Source organism: Misgurnus anguillicaudatus, chromosome 12, assembly GCF_027580225.2.
Source record: "Misgurnus anguillicaudatus chromosome 12, ASM2758022v2, whole genome shotgun sequence".
In the NCBI taxonomy this organism is placed as follows: Eukaryota; Metazoa; Chordata; class Actinopteri; order Cypriniformes; family Cobitidae; genus Misgurnus; species Misgurnus anguillicaudatus.
In genome coordinates this window covers 32137857-32158147 of record NC_073348.2, presented here as the reverse complement: position 1 = coordinate 32158147, position 20291 = coordinate 32137857, and the positions used below count along the sequence as shown (strand labels likewise).

Sequence of the window (20291 nt, the reverse complement as noted above, 5' to 3'; positions counted from 1 at the left end):
ACTTCCTCTTTCTGTCTGGGTAGATAGACACATAGAAAGACAGACAGTCCTGATGTAGACCTCTAATCTTACCGGCAAAGAGTCTCCACAAGATCTCTGTCCAGAAAGTCATGGTCCCTCTTGACAGCGGATATTTCAATGGGAAACTGGGAATCTGCATACAGATACAGAAAGCAGATCAGGTTTCTGTGAAGACGCAAATGAAGCAATTTTTGTTACTTACTTTTTCTACCTTAAACATCGTATAATTAAAGAACATTATGTGAAAATATATATTTTTAATATTGCCTGAGTAAGGTCATGTATATATTTATAATCCTTAATAGATTATGAGATTATAGCCTTGTTTTCACAGTCAGGGTCACAAATTGGTGATTCTCATGAAATCCAGACTTAAAAAAACAATTTTGTGTTGCACATATAAGATTAAGGTCTGAAATTACTATAATAACCATTATTTTTAGAGGATTTAAGACATATTTCCTATAGATTTATTTAAATTTTTTAGATTATCATTATCAAAATTGATCATTACCACAACATGATATTACATTAAATATATGCATTTACAAACTCATGTTTCGAAAAAAAAACTAAGACATAGATAGATGGGTGATTCTCACGAAACCATTGAAACACCACGGCACTAATGATTTTAGCTTTAAAATGTGTAATATAGTAACATTAAAAAGCATCAGAATTAACACAATACTGTGTTCTACCTTGCACAATGTGTGATTTCAACATAAGAAGTTATAATTGTAAATTTTATCTCATTTTCTGCTGAAATTCTCATTATGTGTCCGGCAATGTGTCCGGCTGTGTTTGAACATGCGTTATGTTGTAATTTAATCAAATGAACACAAAAATATTATGAAAAAAAATAAATGGATGTTTTGCTAGACTACTTTAGATGACAGAAAAAATATTTACTGAATATTCATGTATAATAATAATGAAGAAAAATTAGGAAAATGATGTGTCCATGCCTGATGTTCTCATCCTCCGCAACACTTTTTGAGAACAGTTTAAGCACACATACAGAATTTTAATAAAGTTTGATTGACCAAGCACATGGACCAGTTACTTCAAGATGGCTACCATGTAAGATCATTTTTTTACAGTTAATTTGCAATATTGTCTTGTCAGAATGCTTACACGACATTTTGATTATCATTACCGCAACAGATGCTTATTAAATGTTAATTTAATTAATAGAAGCATAATACTTTGATTTTAAATGCATGTGCAGAATCTCCAAATTATGTTCTTTCAGGTTTGTCATGTCATTTTGAAAATATGTCAGTGTTGATGTTTTCTGACTGTTGCGGTAATGAGATTTTTTAGGACTAATTTTTTAAATTATGTTACAAAAAGTGTTAAATGATAAGTAAAAGTTTTTAAATTAATGTTCCCATTTACTCCAGACTTTGTTTTTCAATGTCTGGTGGGAAAAAAGTAAATTTAAGCAATTTTTACATTTTCATGCTTGACATTTTTAAAACCAAGTTTTCGTGAGAATCATCCAGATAGATATATAAAGTCTCTTTAGCCAGCCCATGCAGACATCTGGGAAGGTTCTGTAAAGGATCACAGAATCGCAGCTGTGGTGTAAGCAACAACCATTTCTGTCAGACGTGCCCTCACTGATTACATTATACACAGCGGAGAGACTCTGAAACCGATCCAAGGGTTATCCTGCACTCCCACGGTTAGGCTAAAACAAATGGAGACTATTAGCAAAGCACCAATAGAGACAGCGAGCTGTGATGAACAGTCACCGTTCCTCCGGTGGAATTTGGGAGCGCTCTGTTTACTTCAGTGTCATGATGACCTTGCGCGGCCAAGTCGAGCATCTTCCATTTTATGAGTTTCTCACGAGAGCCAAGCTACAGTAAGAAACCTGAATTGACATTAAATACAGAACTGTTGACATTGTATCGTTCACTGACGTAAAGCATCTAAAGGAGGAGGAGTCAGGGGAAGACAGAGAGGGAGAGAGAGCGAGAGAACAGCATCCTCTCGACCCCTCTGTTGGCCCGGGCGGAAGTCTGAGGCAAGGGCTTGCATTTTTCCGGCAGTGATAATGAGGAGTTTTTCCCATGACCTCTTCCTACTCTTGGATAGAAACTCTAGCTTGCAAATAGCACGCCATGGCCTCAAAATAACCAGAAAAAAAGTGAAGAGAATATGTGATGACAAATCGAGCACACAGCTGTGTAAATGCAGCTTTATATTTCATATAGTCCATACGAACAAACGAAGAATAGTTGGGATGATAGTATACAGTAAGTGTGATTTCAAACTGAACAGTCAACTCGATCTCTTTCTCTCGCCCTACCGCAGTCCTAATTTTTTAAACATTATTTAACTTCACAGCTGCAACCACACAAGAAATATTTGGCCATCAACAACTGGTTACTTGACAGATCTCTATGTGTTTGTAGATATTCATTACATTTCTTACCCTCGTACAGTTGGGCATACTGTGGGAATCCTGCCGCTCTCAGCCAATCGCATGCCTCTTTTGCTTCAATTTCTGAAAAAAAACCAATCATATATTTAGCATTTCATTTGAATCTTATCACAAATACAGTTTAGATAATTACATGATGAGACTTTAGCATGGATTTAACCAATAGGGTCGCATGCATATCTGTCAGGCTGATTATTAAAGGAATAGTCTACTCATTTTCAATATTAAAATATGTTATTACCTTAACTAAGAATTGTTGATACATCCCTCTATCATCTGTGTGCGCTTCGATAGCATTTAGCTTAGCCCCATTCATTCAATGGTACCATTTAGATATAAAGTTAGAAGTGACCAAACACATCAACGTTTTTCCTATTTAAGACGAGTAGTTATACGAGCAAGTTTGGTGGTACAAAATAAAACATAGCGCTTTTCTAAGCAGATTTAAAAGAGGAACTATATTTTATGGCGTAATAGCACTTTTGGGAGTACTTCGACTCGCCTGAAAAGTCCGCTCCCCTTCTCACTCTCATAATGGGAGAGGGAGGGTGTTACTGCGCCGAGTCGAAGTACGCCCATAAGTGCTTTTACGCCATAAAATATAGGTACTCTTTTAAATCCGCTTAGAAAAACGCTACGTTTTATTTTGTACCACCAAACTTGCTGGTATAACTACTCGTCTTAAATAGGAAAAACGTTGATGTGTTTGGTCACTTCTAACTTTATCTCTAAATGGCACCACCGAATGAATGGGGCCAAGCCAAATGCCATCGAAGCGTCGCAGCGCGCTCCAGCGCTTACGTGCACGCACACAGATGATAGAGGGATGTATCAACAATTCTTAGTTAAGGTAATAACATACTTTAACATTGAAAATGAGTAGACCATTCCTTTAATAAAGTTCAGATTTAAATGTAGAGTTCGGATAAGTATTAAGAATAAACCGGGAAAGCATGTGTTTGTGTGTGTGTTATTCTCTTTAGGTCAATTTTCCTCAGATTTCATTGACATTCACAATCACAACAAAGTGTCTCTCAAAATAAGTCACTAAAGAACATGGTTCAGGAAATGATCTCACCACAAGCCGACAATTATATATCCCTTTCGTACAAGATTCTCCACATACTTATGCTAAATTACATATTTGCTGAACAGGAACCACTTAAAGCCTGCAGAAATCTCCCTCCGAGTCCGAACACAACGCTGGGCATAACAGCTGATTTAAACCAGCACTTGAGATTCCTACACTTACTGGTTGTTCTCATCGCTTTAATGTGGAGAAAACATGCGTCTACCTCATATCAGAGCATCTGATCTGGTCTTTAAGAGTCTATCCTGAAGTTACCACAGACTATAATTTAGCCCACAGCTGGATCTTTTTTGCCCTGCGTTTTTCCACTTTCATACCTGTTTCCATCCATTTTTTCTAAGACAACCATGACTTGGAATAACATGAGGATTAATGGAACTATAAAGTGCACCTATTTTATTGCTAAAAACAATGTTATTTTGTGTAATTGGTATAGTACAATGTGTTTGCATGGTTTATGGTTAAACAAACACATTATTTTCCACATTCCGTACATTTTTGTAGCTCTAGATTTCACTGTCTTCCTGAACACACACGGATTTGAAAAGCTCTGTGTCCCTGATTGGCCAGCTAATCTGTTTGTTGTGATTGGCCTGAATACCTCTGACGTCAGTCCGTGAAAAGAGATTTACGTTGGAGACGATAACTTGCATCAATCGTTTACTTTTGGGTTTGTACCTTTTGCATATCGTTAACATGTACTGATACTTACACGCCAAAGGAAATGTAAAATCGTGAATCAGACAATAGGTGCTCTTTAAAGGGACACTTCACCCATTTGCATTTAGCTTTGTATAGTTAGAACCCCAGTCATGTTTTTGAAGGATCATGCATCATTTTCTCAGTTGCCACTGAGACAGGAGAAATACACACTTCAGTGTTGCACTTCCTTCTTTCAATGATGCAAAAATCATCATTTTGCATCATTGAAAGAAGGAAGTGCAATATCTTTGTTGAGGGAGTGAGACTACAAACACCCCTTTTCTCTGTCAAATAGGCACCAAATTCTAAATGTATGTTACATTTTGACTACAAATATGACACACTTTTAAAAAAGATTAATGTTTCTACGGGTGAAATGCTCCTTTAAAGACAATTATTACAATCATTCATTCATAAACTAGGGTGGAAAATGTGTGACCCAGTCTGTGAAAACCCAGTTAAAGTCATTTTATGTTGTGATTTACTGTTTTCTACATAATATCATCCCATATAATCTAATGCAGTGGTTTTCAAACTTTTTCAGCGTGGGGCCCCCCTTGTGTACGGTGCATTCCTTCGCAGCTCCCCAAAGAAAATTTATGAAAATTTTGTTCTTAAACGTAATATTTTAATTAGAAAAAACATATTAAAGTATACAAAGTAGTGATGTTGGTTAGAAGTCTGATTTTTTATGTTTAATTGATGCTTCTAATCTCTTCATTATGAGCTTTAGCCTGGATTTAACAGACAGGGTCACATATGTCAAAAAAATATATATATATTTATGCATTGGTTAGGTTTAGGGTCTTCAAATGCATTATTTTCACAAATGTCCTTTTAGTCATTTCATTGGCCGTTCGCTGCAAAACCCTGTAAGTGCATGTAAAAATCTCTACCTTAAAAAAGTCTCCCGTCACTCTTTACTGTCCTTTTTGAAGGCAACAGGCTCAAAAATTCAGCCAAAATCCTCATTTATTCTGCAAACCACCTTTAATTGTATAGAAAAATACTTGCACCTTGACGTACAAGCAGTCGTTCATCCAAATCTTCTTCCGTGTACTTAGAGGACTTTAACATGGCGTTTAAAGGAAAACACCAGTTCCCTTTCAATACGGTTCACTTCGCATTGCGTCAGTTAGCTGACGCTATGGGGGGAAACTCCTGTTTACTCCGTGACTGAAGCCTATTGGTTAACGTCTGTACAAAGTACAGACCAATGACGTTTGAACCCGCGCGCGGGAAGTACACGTCCTTATATAAGCGCGGTTCAAGCGTCAGGAGCTCATTAATTTCTCCTTCAGCGCGAACCTCTCGCTGCTCCGAAGAACAAGAAGCCTTACCTCGCCGTCGACAAAAGCCCTGCAGCGGAGTCCAGGCCTAGCGTCTTCCCTGCCCTTTCCGGCTGAGAACCGAAGACAGCAGAATGCAGGTCTAGCGTCTTCCCCTGCCGCTTTCCGGCCGAGAACCGAAGATAGCCTTCGCTTGCCGTGGTACGAGCCCTGTGCAGCGGACACATGCCTGACGAGGTCTCCCCTGCGGCCGCCCGGTAAGATCAATATTTTTAATATAAAGCTGTAAGCTAAAAGAGCAGGCGCTGTTGTAATAGCGTCCAGCACAGCGGCTTGAGTGAGCCTTCCTGCTATGAATTTCCCCGAGCGCGTCATCGGTCTGGCACCTCCCACGCCGGGACCGCGCTTATATGCTTCGGTTGTCTTATCCATGTTTCGTGCTCCCCCTGCTGTTCCTCTCTCCCCGGGATGAACACACGGCGAGCCATGAGACTAGATGGATGCATAGACCTGCACACACGGACTAACCCCCCCTGTGTTCTGTCACATCGCAACCGTTCATGCTTACAGAGTCCCTTCGCTCCTCTCACATTCAGTGGCGAAATCTCTGACACATATGAATCCCCCGAGTGCATCGGGTGATACCGTTTATATGACGCATGGCTGTTCTGTCTGTGTTGCTGCTCCCCTCTGCCGTTCCTCTCTTGTTGAGATGAACAAGCGGGGGAACCGTAAAACTAGAAAGATGCATACGACAAGCAAACACGGGCGGATCTGCCCCTGTTTCCTGTCATAGCACAGCCACTCGTGCTCCACGCTCGCGGAGTCCCTCGCTCCTTTCCCCGCAGTGGTGAGATCTCTTAACGGCGTAGTTAGCACGCAGTCTTACGGCTCGCTGCCTCTAAATGCAGCTGTCTAGTGTTCAACGATTACAGAGCTTCATGCCCCTCCCCTCCTGGAGCGGCGCGATCTCATTCGTCTGCTCGATAGGGCGGATTCGCCGCTATTGGAGCATCAAGAACACTCATTATAAGAGCTAACCGGCTCACTATTCGTCTATACAGAGCTTCATGCCCCTCCCCCCTGGAGCGGCGCGATCTCATTCGTCTGCTCGATAAGGCGGACACGCCTCTATCTGAGCGCTAAAACACTTATTATAGAGCTTAACCGGCCTGAGTCTATCTCACTTCGGAAAGCTCACTACTAGTCTGCCCGGTCATTTCTCTCTGGTTTAGACGGAATCAGAGGCAGAACGAATTTGTTTAACATACTGAGGCCCGAATACCTCCCTTTATTCAGTCCAGTCCTATATCAGTGCGCTGAATATTGGTACATTATTATATACCCGGTTTTTCTGCCCTTTTTAATAAACGGCAAAACCGCGGGCCTCACGGCAGACTTCATCTCTGCGATGGGTTCAGTCTGACATTAAACATTATTCAGTCCCGTCCTATATCAGTGCGCTGAATATTGGTACATTATTATATACCCGGTTTTTCTGCCCTTTTTAATAAACGGCAAAACCGCGGGCCTCACGGCAGACTTCCTCTCTGCGATGGGTTCAGTCTGACATTAAACCACCTAGACATACTGCTCTGCTCCGTGAGCCGTTCGGGTCACCGTCACTACTGAGGCTCGTGCAGCTGAACGGCCGAGCTCTGGTCTTCGCAGCACAGCTGCGTCGACATAGAACTGTCTGAAGAGGGGTTAAGTCGCGCCTCGGCTGGACTGCCCTGAAATGTTTTCTGTGTGCTGTTTATCCAAAACATACTGAGTAATACTGTTGGTTATGCGACCTCACTATAGTGGCGAACGGTATTGAATTCCTCTAAAAAGAGTAATTTCCGTGCTTACTATACTGTGTATTGACACCCCACGGTTGTACGGTGTCTCTAAACACTTTCTCGCCTTACTGACAAGCAATCAGTAATACGCACACATGGCCCGCTGTCCATAATTCTATCGACGCTTGCCGAAAAAAAAAAAAAACCCGGTTTGGCCATATACTGTGTATTGACACCCCACGGCTGTACGGTGTCTCTAACACTTTTCTGCCAAATTCGCTCGCAGCCCACCTCAGTTTCTCCGCTACGATGCTGACGGCGCAAACGAGCACGGTCTTACGGCTGTCATTCTCTCTTCCTAGAGAGACGCAGCCTCAGACCTCTCCATGGCTCCAAGCATTTGAATCGCGCCCTCTCCGGACGGCTACTCAAAGGCTTACAGCCAAGCGGTTAATGACGTTTTTCGGCCATACAGCTGATTTATATCAGCGGATCCGAAGACGCTCACACCTCCGCTCTGCTCCAATACTCGGAGATATTAAGGGTAATATCAACCTGAAGTGAGCTTGCTACCCGCCACAATAAGTTTCAAAACTCAAAGCGCGCGCACAGACAGACGTGCGGCATCTCGTTTAAGACGGGCTCACGTACCCCTCTAACGAGCCTCAGAAAACTGAATATCGTGGCATTCTGTTCATAATTCCACTTCAGTTTGACTAAGCAAAGGTCCCGCCCCGAGCTGACGGCCGGGAAGCTCATGCTTAAGTTACACACAGCTGCATGAAGTGCTACCATTACGAGATCGCCAGCATCTGCTGTGGGTTGAACACGCTTTACGACGGCAATCAGCCTTCGGCGCGTGGAACGCCCGTTTGTCTCATATCAATCACCTTGTACTGTACATACGGTCCATTAAGGGGATGATTTTAGCACTGCAGCACTCTCGACCATGTTATTGTGATAATGCGGTCGGGCAAACTACGGTGGTTTCATTATTTACCGACCCAGACTGAGATCTCGCCCCCTGTACAAGCTGGCGAGTCATCTCCTTTATAAACTCATTGCATCGCTTTATAAGCTATGTTCAATCAGAGTGATACGCATCTCGTGCTTAACTACCAAGATGCAGACATATTATCCCGTTACGATGGGCGTGCAGAGATTGCATCCGTGGGACACGACCTACATTACGTGCCTTATAACACGTTGACACGAGCTGCTAGGACCCCTTTCGCGAGGCGTCCTTATGCAAAGTCTGATCTATTCTGTCTAGTGACAGCGAGAGTCTTCCCCCCGCGAATTGTAGGTGGAACAGCTTTCTCCTCACTACAGAGGCTCGTGCACGGCGGCTTTCTCCCCCTGCGTGTATATATATATATATGTGGCGGTGATAACAGCGAACCACGCTTTTATGACCGACCATCCACTTTATTCATAAGTCTGTCATTTCTCAGATGCGGACGGTGCCCGAGGCGCAGCGCTCTGGAACTGTCCAAGGTCCTGTATGACAGATACGTCTGACGTACATCAGACGATCAGCTGTTCATCGGCGTCACAGATCACTCACTAGCGCACCTGTCAATACAGGTTATTTATGGATCGTTGACGTTATCACCTCCCGTGACAATGAAGTCTACTCCATGTATGGATTAGATCCTCGGGCATGGTCTTAGAAGTTTCTCATTTGACATTTGTGACACGGCCGGCTGGTCCCCTCCGTCCACGTTGTCAGTTTACAGCTTCGACATCCCTGCTTCGCGCACTAGTGAGGTTTGTTGCATTAAAGGTGCGCCGCGTAAGCTCACCTGTATGCACGATATGGGTTTTAATTATATGCGTCCACCGTGCGCTTAGAGAAGCTCACATATGCACGCTACAACATTTCGGTATACACTAAAGATGCGCTCGGAAAAGCTCATCTGTATACACGGCTGTGACACATACATACATTGTTGTTCATCTGTGTACGTTCACGGTGCGTTGAGTGCCCACCGTACGTTCATCAATCATATCTGTACACATTCACGGCGCGTTCTGTGCATTGATTTATCTATACGCATTCACGGTGCACTGAAGGGTTCACCCGTGTGCGCACAACTTATTATCAGAACACATGACGGCGCGCTTGAGAATCTTGCCGGCCTGTGCGTTATAACACTCTGATTCATCTATATGCATTCACGATGTATTCAAGTGTTCACCTGTGCCCGTGCAATTTATAGTCAATACACATTTACGGCGCGCTTGGACAGCTCACCGATCTGTGCACTATAATACTACCTATATGCATCCCGATGCGCTCGAGGGCGCACCTGGGTTCACACTATTGTGGTATCTGTATAATCCCACGCTACGAACCGTTCTGCCGCATATTATAGTCAGAACGGCCGTTCGTGAGCTTCGCAGATCACTCACTATGTATGTCTGTTGCTTACAGTGGTTATTTAGATGGATCGTTGAAACCATCGCACTGGTTCACGCCCCTCTATGAGCTATGTCCTATATAGAGCCCACTCTGTGAGCGTTTGGCTTTTTCATGGACTTGGTCTACAGGGGTATCTATTTGATATCTGCTACACGGCCGGCTGGTCTTCGCCGTCTACGTTGTCAGATTGTACAGCTTAGACGTCCCTGCCCTACGAGCGCAGGTTCTCTCGGCTCAATCATGCACGCTCATGCGTTTTATGTGTACACCACGGTGCGCTCAGCGAGCTCACCAACGTGACTCTGAATTTACTTATCTCGCACACCCGCGGCGCGCTCGGTATCTCGCCGTCTTGTGCTATGTTATGTGCCCCCGGTGCGTTTAAAACCCCACCGTGTGCGCGTCAACATTTATATGGTGCTTACACATTGCTTAAAGCTGTGAATATGCCGGGTATAGGGCCACACGCAGTGTCTCTCCGGTAAGGCACTTCTGTACGTTGTGTATGCACGGCGTGATGGGATTACGTTCCCCCATAGCGTCAGCTAACTGACGCAATGCGAAGTGAACCGTATTGAAAGGGAACGCTTAGGTTACTCACGTAACCCCGGTTCCCTGAAATAACGGGAACGAAGCATTGCGTCACTTGCCGTGCTACAAACGTCTACGCAGCGAGTGTATTCGGCTGCGCGCTTCAGTCGAATAATAATGAGCTCCTGACGCTTGAACCGCGCTTATATAAGGACGTGTACTTCCCGCGCGCGGGTTCAAACGTCATTGGTCTGTACTTTGTACAGACGTTAACCAATAGGCTTCAGTCACGGAGTAAACAGGAGTTTCCCCCCATAGCGTCAGCTAACTGACGCAATGCTTCGTTCCCGTTATTTCAGGGAACCGGGGTTACGTGAGTAACCTAAGCGTTTTTCAATAATTTACTATGTTCTTACCTCAACCAGGCTTGTGCAGAATTCCATAGGAATGAATGGGGCTACGCTAAATGCTAACACATTCACGATGCGCTGTAGAAATTTTAAAAGTGCACGCATTGAAAAAAGATAGGTATGCATTAATTCGTCTAAATTGAGGTAAGAACATAGTAAAATATCGAAAAACGGATTTGTGTTTTCCTTTAACAGATTTTGCCAACAAAACGCTATTTCTGAATGACCTGAGGCCAGGATTAATTAATATAATATAATACATGCCAATAGCATTCAGTTTCAATATTACGTTTTATGGCATATTCACATTTATGCTGTATATTACAATCGACATGTCAAGTAAACTCCACAACATCCGCTACCTGATTATTCACTAGAGGCGTCCAATACATGTTCAACATGTCTAGTGTTTAAAGTCTCAATCACATATGGAAGCAATTACCGAAAGACACGATGGGGCCTTTTAACAGACTGCAAACACTGCTATCAACCAAAACCCTCAGCGGGTGCAGCCATCCATGCTGTCGCAGACAGAAAAAGCCCCCTTATTTCACCACTAGATGTTTGTTCTGTTTTAATGGTTTGTTTGTTTGCTTGCATCAATAGCCATTAAGCGTTTGGCTTTCAGATCACTAAAGGAGACGATTATCAACAGCCGACATAATGCCAGCAATAGAGGAATAGTGTAATATCAATTATGTGCATAAAACATGATTTTGCTTGTGATGTCGTAAAGCATTGCATTAGCACCGCAAAGGTCAAAGGTTCAATTCCAAGGGAGGAGAACACAAATAACTTGAATGCACTGCCAAATGCATGAATGTAAATGTTATAAATGTAACCCAATCCATTTTTATACACACTACCACCCGCTGTCGTGATTTACAGTAGGATTGATTAACCTCAACTTTCCCTTTGCCTTCACCAGTGACTTGTCTCATCATAAAGATAAAGTGCTGGTCTCAGATCAGCGGTAAACAACAACATCTAATAAATCTCTCAAATAAAGCCCAACCACTGGGCTTGTTTCAGAAAGGCAGAGCATTAGAAAGCGTCTAAAGCTCAGAGGGGATTCTGGGTAGGCCCGAGTTAAAAGCGTGGGAATAAAGAACCGCCGTGAGTTTAATTAACACATACCGCTAATATGTAATGTCCCCCCGCTGACCCAACACAAAAAGGTGCTCAAAACAATCGACCTCTACACAAACCAAACGCGAAGGCACATGCACAACAAACAGGGTCACAGAAAACTGCACAATGGACCACGGAAGGTGGCGATAAAAAATGGCACACCAACACAAAGCCCCGTCCAAATGTACAAAAAGCCACACATGCTGCCATCACCTCTGCATTGGTGGCGCGCTGCTATGGCGTCTAATCTCAGCAGCCAGGACGCGACCCTCCCGACATTCCTGCTCACCTCGACGTGACAACAGGCAGCGCGCCATGAGACAGAGCAGCAGGCACGGATGACACACGCAGAGACTGGATGCCATGCGGCGAGGGGCAAAATCAAAAGCATTCTTGTTTTGATTAAGCAAGCAAGACGTCTGATTAAATAAAAACACAGAACTCGTGTCCTTAAAAGTCACCTCAGACTACAAAGACTCTATTGGGTCCACTCCTCGTTGTTATTTTTCTTATGCTTCTTTAGTTTCGATTTAATTGAACCCCCTTGCTTTTCAAGTCAAAGACGACGAGTCATAGCCAAATGCTGGAATGCTTCCTGTTCTTTTTTTATTTAAAAATTAAGGGGGGTTCAATGGCATTTCATGCATTCTGACTTATTCATACTGAGTTGTTTCCTCATGCTAAACATAGACAAAGTATCAAAAAAGCAGTTTTTTTCTGTGCCGAATGCACTTCACCAGGGTGCGACAATTTTTGGAAAGTTTATTTCGATTACAGGAACTGCTAACATTCCAGGGCTACGCTACACATATCACATGTTTTTATGGGCACTTACCCCTGAAAACCACGCCCACATGTCAATCAGCGGGGGCGCGAGAGCAGAGTCGCAGGTCAAGTTACAGGCATCACTACACGCGACAGCTTTGTTTTATATCAAAATATCAAAAAAGAAGTGTGTTTTTGGATGTAAGGAGAAGTAAGCCAGCATTATGGAAACAATGGATATGGTTTGTTTATCCGGGGTAGCAGCAGACTTTTGCTTGGGTGTTTGTTTTAACGCTGGATTTCATTAAAAAGTCCCAACCGGGTCATGAGTTGCATGCGGTAAGTAGCACTTCTGTGTTACGTTTGAAATAGGCGCGTAAGTGCATATTATATAAATGACATGAACATGTAGTGAATCCTAAGTTATCCAGTCAGTGTTATATATAAAGTGTTGACTCGCTCCTCCCGCAACTAGTTAATCCTCCAAATTTTTTCGTACGTTATCTGAAAGATTCGGTAAAGCTTGTCTTTTATAAATCTAATAAAACTAAAGACTCTTTGGAAATATGAATTATGTAATACTACTCTATAGGTACTCCAGATTAACATTAGATACGCAGAAACAGCTTGTGTTATGGACACTTAGGCTACTTAGCTAACAAGGTTAACATAACTTTGATAAAAGTGAAAAGGTATGAACTGTCTGATAACAATACTTTTTCAGCGTGCGGCCCCCCTTGTGCATGGTGCATACTTTCATGCCCCCCAAAGAAAATGTATGACATACAAAAATTTAAAACTTACTTTTTAATTAAACAAAACGTATTAAATTATACAACGTTTTCTGTTGGTTAGTTTATTTATGATACATTTATGTATTTTATAAAATGTCATAAAACGGGGTCCCCTGGCACCATCTCGTGCCCCCAGTTTGACAACCACTGGCCTAGAGGTTAGAGAGTTGGGCTTATAACCCGGAGGTCACCGGTTTGAGTCTTATGGCGACTAAGGTGATCCGGGTGTGGTCAAAATTGAATGTGATGGGTTAACTCCAGAGTTCACAAAGTATGGGTTACCATACATTGCCACTATGTCACTTTCATGTTGATACTACACGTGACATATGTCATCATAACAACATGCATAAATGTTAAATTGGATGATGTTAAACAAGCGCAATTTAACCACAAAGAACTGCTGTTTTCCTTATGTATATACATTAAAATAGAGCGCGTTACCACTTTCCAACATTTTTGAATATGACAATGCATCTTCTACTCCTCTCCCGGGTGCTCACAGGATGGTAAAGTGTCAAATGCACACTTCAAAATCTTGCCGGAAGTAGTAAGTCATCCGGGTACATTTCGCCTCCTGTTTTTCAAATACTATGAAGTCGGACATCCTACTCGTCTTGCCTACAGATTTTAACCTACATAGTATGAAAGTAGGTGATTTCGGACACAGCGTAAGTCATTGTACAGGGCTCCAGACTAACTTTTTCACTAAGAGCACAGTGACCCCCAACTAAAAATTTTAGGGGTGCAACCAGAAAATTTAGGGGCACCCACTGTAAATCAACATGCTAACCAAATATTCACATTTCTACTAATTTCCACTGTAGTACTAATAAACACTGTCTGTGCATTTTATACAATGCCATGTCTGTCACTTAGATAAGACCACCCATCCAGTTAATGCCACTTTAAAGGTTTATAATGCATCCTCTTATACAAACATTTAGCTTCTATTCTAAGTAGTGTAGTCTTTATCTCAATGCACACAACTGAGAGGAAATACAGCTACAAACACACACACACTTATGGAGAAGTACACTTCACCCATGGGATCTCTCCAAACAATTTCTGTATTGCTCATCAGAGCACACACAGTTAATACAGACAAGCACACACACATACACACATCAACACATTTGGACCACTGCCATTTTCCCACACATGCTAAAGTGATTTGACATCCATCCACTGGGATCGTAAGGAAGTTTCTTATTTAACTAAACATGATTCTGAAGTTCCAGCACTATGAACCATGTCCTTCATGTCCAAGAAGACAGAAAAATCAGAAAGGGAATCAATCATATATTAAATGTTATAAGCAGCAATGGGTAGCGAGCAAATGGATACGTTATTGCAAAGGAATAGTTCAGCTCAAAATTTCAAATTTTGCTATTATTTGTGACCCTGTCTGTGAAATCCAGGTTAAAATCTAAGCATTAAAGTTTGATTTCCATCTTTGACATCACCTTACTCAATCAATTTTATAGATAAAAGTCATATTTTTTCACTGAATGTTCTAGGATGACTTTATGTATTAAATCACAAAAAAATTACTCAAACTGTGTTTTCACAAACTGGGTCACATTTGCTCGTCCTCATGTCAGTCCAAACCTTTATTTTGTATTTTAAGTGAGAGCAAGGTTACATTGTGTTACCTTTAAAGATACATTGTTACAGTTCCTTTTTGAGGGAACTCACGCTGCGTCACTGCGGTGACACTTTGGGGACGCCTCCAGGGGTAAGTGTGTCTGAATGTGTATATCAAATTCAACCAATGGTGAGGCTTAACGTCAAAGACGGTGATGCGGGAGCCAGGAAGTATATCGCTATCTGAAATATTGCCAAAGACGGCGTTACAGGGATGCAGGAAGTATGGCAAGGGAGACGCAGCGTCTCATTCCCTTCTCAGGAAACAACAGTTACATATGAAACCCGAGACGTTTTCATGTGTCAAACACAACTATGCAAAAAAGCATTTTGGTATGAATCAACATTTGCATTACAGAAGATATAAACATTTAAAGCGAACAGTTTAGCACGTTTGCTTAAAGTCTAGAATTGTATGATATTATCCTACACTACAGGGAATAATATGGATTTTTTCCAGAAAAATTCTTGCAAAAAATTTATTCAAGCACTTTCAATGACCTGTATCCATGTCCGATATTTTCAAAAACTTCCCAGGGCCTTGAATTTTTCCCCAGATTCACAAACTTTCAAGGATTTCAAGGACCCGTGGGAACCCTGTATATGACTGTACAGGATTTGGAATATGGCAGAAATTGGCACCTTTTTGTCTTTTTAGAGGTAAATGGCCCCAGTCCCTACTTTGCTTTCATTACATGGAAAAAAAGAGGAGCTAAGATGTATAAAAAAATATCTTCTTTTGTTCAACATGTAAGAACTTGGTGAACTATTTTTTTTAAAGTCTCCTCCTAATTTTTTTTTTCTGGGAGAAAGACCCTAGTAATTTTAGAAGGAACAGCTGAAAAAAATTGATGCCTAAAACAGTAAGAACTCCTAAGACATGTACAAACAATATCTACTGTAGTACAACTTTACTCAGTACACTAACTGTAAAAACAAAGACAAACACAAAACAGACAAATGTCTCAAAGTAGGTTACAATAAACAAAAGTTATTTCAATGATAGAATGAACCCTATAAAAATCCATACATCATGAACGAAACAAGTTACGGTAAGAATCAGTGATCTGGTACCTCTAGGCATCAGCAGCAGTCTGTGGTTATGGGTAAGATCCTAAAACCACAGTGAAGTTTCCAGTCAAACAAACAGCATGATTTATTCAGAAGAGCCCATTTCCGACCCGTTTCCCTTCTGCAGAAGACTCTCTATGCACAACTCTCGACTTTAATGCTTATGCGCCTCTTCCGCCCTCCCTGAAACGCCTCCGAACAGCTGGAGTATGTACGGCCTGCGCCCCCCACCCCTCGCCCATGAACACGTGAGAAACTGAACATGTGCTGATACCTTCAGAGAGCCATCGATCATATGCACACGTTTGCGCTCGCAGCTGGATATGCAACCTGTTCCCAGACAGTGATACAATTCAAGAGCCCAAAGAGAAAGACAGAGAGAGATGCATAGGATGTGAAAGGGTGTTTTTTAGACCTGCATGTATGGCGATTGCTTTGTCCGGGGGTTAAATTTAGGGCCGGCAAAACGATTAATCGTGACATCATATATGTGTGTGTACTGTGTATTTGTATATATAAATACAAACAGATGCAAATATATACAGTACTGTGCAAAAGTCTTAGGCCACCATCACCAGACTTTTTTTAATCTATTTTATTAAGATACAAGCAGGAAATACAGGAAAAATTAAAAAATACATTTTCAGGACTAAATGTCTTCTTTAGGCATCATCAGTGTTTAGTGTGACCTCTTTTGGCACTAAACACATCTTGAGCATTTTTGAGCAGAATGACGAAAAAAGACGAATTTCTTTAAAATGAGGATTTAATTTTATTTCAGTTTAAGAGATCCTGCAGTTTCCTGCTATTGTTCAAGTGGAAAAAACTTGACACATCAGTTTACATTTTTATCCAGTTTTTAATACTATATACACATTTCCTATATTTTCTGGATGTATTCTATTAAAGACACTGAGAAACAATTATATATGATCACTATAACATTGCAAAAACAACAAATCTAATTCTGGCATGGTGGCCTAAGACGTTTGCACAGTACTGTATATTTATATAAATTTTTACATGTGTATATAAATTTTTATATATATCATTAGATATATATTAACCCACTGGAATGAATTGTACTAATGTTTTCACCATGTTGGCCCACATATAAGAAATTATTAAGACTGCATTTGTATTTAAAATATTTTATTTGTGTATAACTTAAAGATAACTCTGGGATGGCATGAGAGTAGGTAATTTATAAAATGTTCATATTTAGGTCAACTTTGCCTTCAAATGTGAATGTTGTTCTGGTCCCCCTTCTTGCTTTCTTGCACAGCCACCCAGTGGAATTATGAGGCATCGCAAGGCAGATTATGCCAAAACAGAGAAGTAGAAATAGCAGAATGACAAACGAAACAAGAGATTTCTCCATGTGTCTGTGTTTTTGTGTGAGCGAGATACCAGCGGGTCAAGTATGGGCTAAGTAGATCTGGGCACACTCCCCACAGTCCTCACACATTCCCATCTGGGAACAGGACGAGGCTTCACATGTGAGGTTGTGTGTGTGTGAGATGGGAAGACAGAAGTGGCAGGCAGAGGAATGTGGGAAGCATAAGGCATAAGAGAGTCAGTGGTCAAAACTCAAACCACTCATAGAAACAAAGTAATGGAGAGAAAAAAACAATAAAACAGGGGCCTCCAGTCCATCCAAAAATAACTCGTGAGGGTTACTGTGCTAACAGCAGTACCACTAGTCCAACAAATCCTGATTGCAAAGCCTGTCTGTAGTTTCCAAACTGTATGCAATTATTTTAGAATTAAAAACTAGAATAGCATTCAACAACTACTTTATGTATTTCTCTCTAGTTAACCTCTTTGTCCCTTTAGTGTACAAACAATGGTACAATAAAATCATTTTTTTACAGTCAAGTGGGTGTGCGTCATATGTTTGACATTTACAGATAACTGGATTTGCTACACATTCTCCCATACACCTGCACCACAACTGCTGATTTTTCGAGCAAGAGAGAATCAGGCATTAGGGGCTAGATTGAAATCTGCCCAACCCAGCTCTTAATGCCTGAACACTGAAGCCTTGGGGTGTAAAAGGGCAATTAACACTATTAAAGATAATGATAACGATGAAATAAAGTTAAATCATTATGATTTAAAGGGGACATATCATGAAAATCTGTCTTTTCCATGTTTAAGTGCTATAATTGGGTCCCCAGTGCTTCTATCAACGTAGAAAATCTGAAAAAGATCAACCCAGTAACTTTGTTTTGGTAAACCATTCTCGGCAAACATGTGAAAAATAGCTAATTGAAATCTGGCTCCCCTTGTGATGTCAGACGGGGATAATACCGCCCCTTAATCTACAGTATTCAACCATAGTACTGCCTTTTAATGCAGGCAGAGATCAGCTCATTTGCATTTTAAAGGACAAACCCAAAAACGACACGTTTTTGCTCACACCTACAAAGTGGCGATTTAAACATGCTATAATAAATTGTCTATATCATATTTTGAACTAAAACTTCACATATGTACTCTGGGACACCAAAGATTTATTCTACATCTTAAAAAAGTCTGGTGAAATGTCCCCTTTAAGGAGAAAAGCGGAAGATATTTTTTTCCACCTGACGAACACAGCCAATCAAATCTATTAGAATTTAAAGTGATTTGAAATGGCAGACAACATTGTGGAAAAGTTAATCTCCGAGGTCCAGAAAAACCCATCACTGTATAATGAACTAAAATGATGCAGATGAGATAATTAAAAGCTATCAGGCTCCTTAAAGTTCAAAAGAAAATTGCCAGATGCAGTGAAATTGATTACGTAATGTTTTTATTTGACTACATTAACTACACCGCTAGATAAGATGATAGATTACACAACTAGATTCAAACTAAATTTAGAGATACACAAAACACAGCATGTGATGACATCTGCTGGTTATAGCCATGTAAACGCAACAAGAACAGCATATTTATTTTTCGAATTTCAAAGTAGTACTGCTGGCTAACACTACTATTACTGTTTTTGTAACAACAAGTATTCTCAACTCTTTCTTGATTTATTATTTGACTACCAAAATTCATGATATTTGAAACTTTGTTTTGGTAAACCATTCTGTGCAAGCATGTTAAAATTTTGGTTGTTCAGATTTCGCCTGTTTTGTGATAGGTAGCAAGGCCAATTACAGTTATACTGCCCATTAATCTGAACTATCCAACCAACGGCACTGCCATTTAGTGAAGAGAGAAAGAGAGAGAGAGAGAAAGAAAAGATAACTGACAGAACAATTGAGTTTCAATTTCAACAAACCACCATCATTGTGATCAGTGCTTGCATTTCATCAGCTCATTTTCATTTTAAAGGACCCAAAAATGGCCCAATTTTGCTCAGGCCTAAAAAGTGGCAGTTTTAACATGCTATAATAAATGATCTTTGGGGTAAAAAAAAAGCTTCACATATGCACTCTGGGGACACCAAAGACTTATTTTTCATCTTTAAAAAATCTCATAATATGACTCCCTTAAGAGAAGCATACCATAACCATATGATACAGATACAGAGAAAAGAAACTGAGTGTTTTTTTCAACTAATATTGACAGCCAATCAAAATCCATTCCAATTTAAAGGGCTCTAACTTTGAATGCAAAGCTCGAGCATTTTGTTTTTAGAGCTTAAGCTTACAATAAACATAAATGCAAGCACTTAATAAATAAATAAATGTAAATCTATCTTAAGCTACTGTCCTCATGACCACTTATGCCTAACAAAACAAAACATGAGCCACTTCCTGTATTCAGTAAGTCATTATTTTGATAAAAGCTTAGTTGTATGGACAGAAGACCAGAGAGCTAGTGTGAGGGATGAGAGGATATGATTGTTATTGGATTGAAGAGCTGAAGTGAATCACTGCCACACTAAAGCCAAACCCTAACTTCTGTTGAGCAACTGCACACATGCCACAGCAGCTCATGATAAAACAAATGTACATATTCATCATCCAGGAATGCATACTGAAAAACAAGAGTTAAGATCAGGGCACAAATCATGATCTATATATTTAAAACTAGATGTCAAAGCTGTGGTAAAGAGGTTAATACACAAGCTACTGGCACGTTGAGCTCATTCTGTTCATGCAGGTTTGAGTCTAGCCTGCAACGTATTATGTTCCCTTTATCTTTTATAAACATGCCTTCGAAGAAGTCATTACT

General features: G+C 40.9%; 1 protein-coding gene across 5 annotated transcripts in view; it reads right to left on the bottom strand.

Annotated features, from left to right (window-relative positions):
- Positions 1-20291, bottom strand: part of stard13a (StAR related lipid transfer domain containing 13a) — a 73025-nt gene that overhangs the window by 16276 nt on the left and 36458 nt on the right. For 4 of the 5 annotated variants that reach the window (XM_073874400.1, XM_073874401.1, XM_055208136.2 and 1 more), the window contains 2 exons: positions 2468-2539; positions 73-154 (listed from right to left, as the gene is read on the bottom strand). In XM_073874400.1, the coding sequence (XP_073730501.1) occupies positions 73-154; positions 2468-2539 (154 nt within the window). Of the gene's footprint in view, positions 1-72; positions 155-2467; positions 2540-16118; positions 16283-20291 lie in introns of those variants that run through there. The other variant, XM_055208138.2, reaches the window with a different exon arrangement.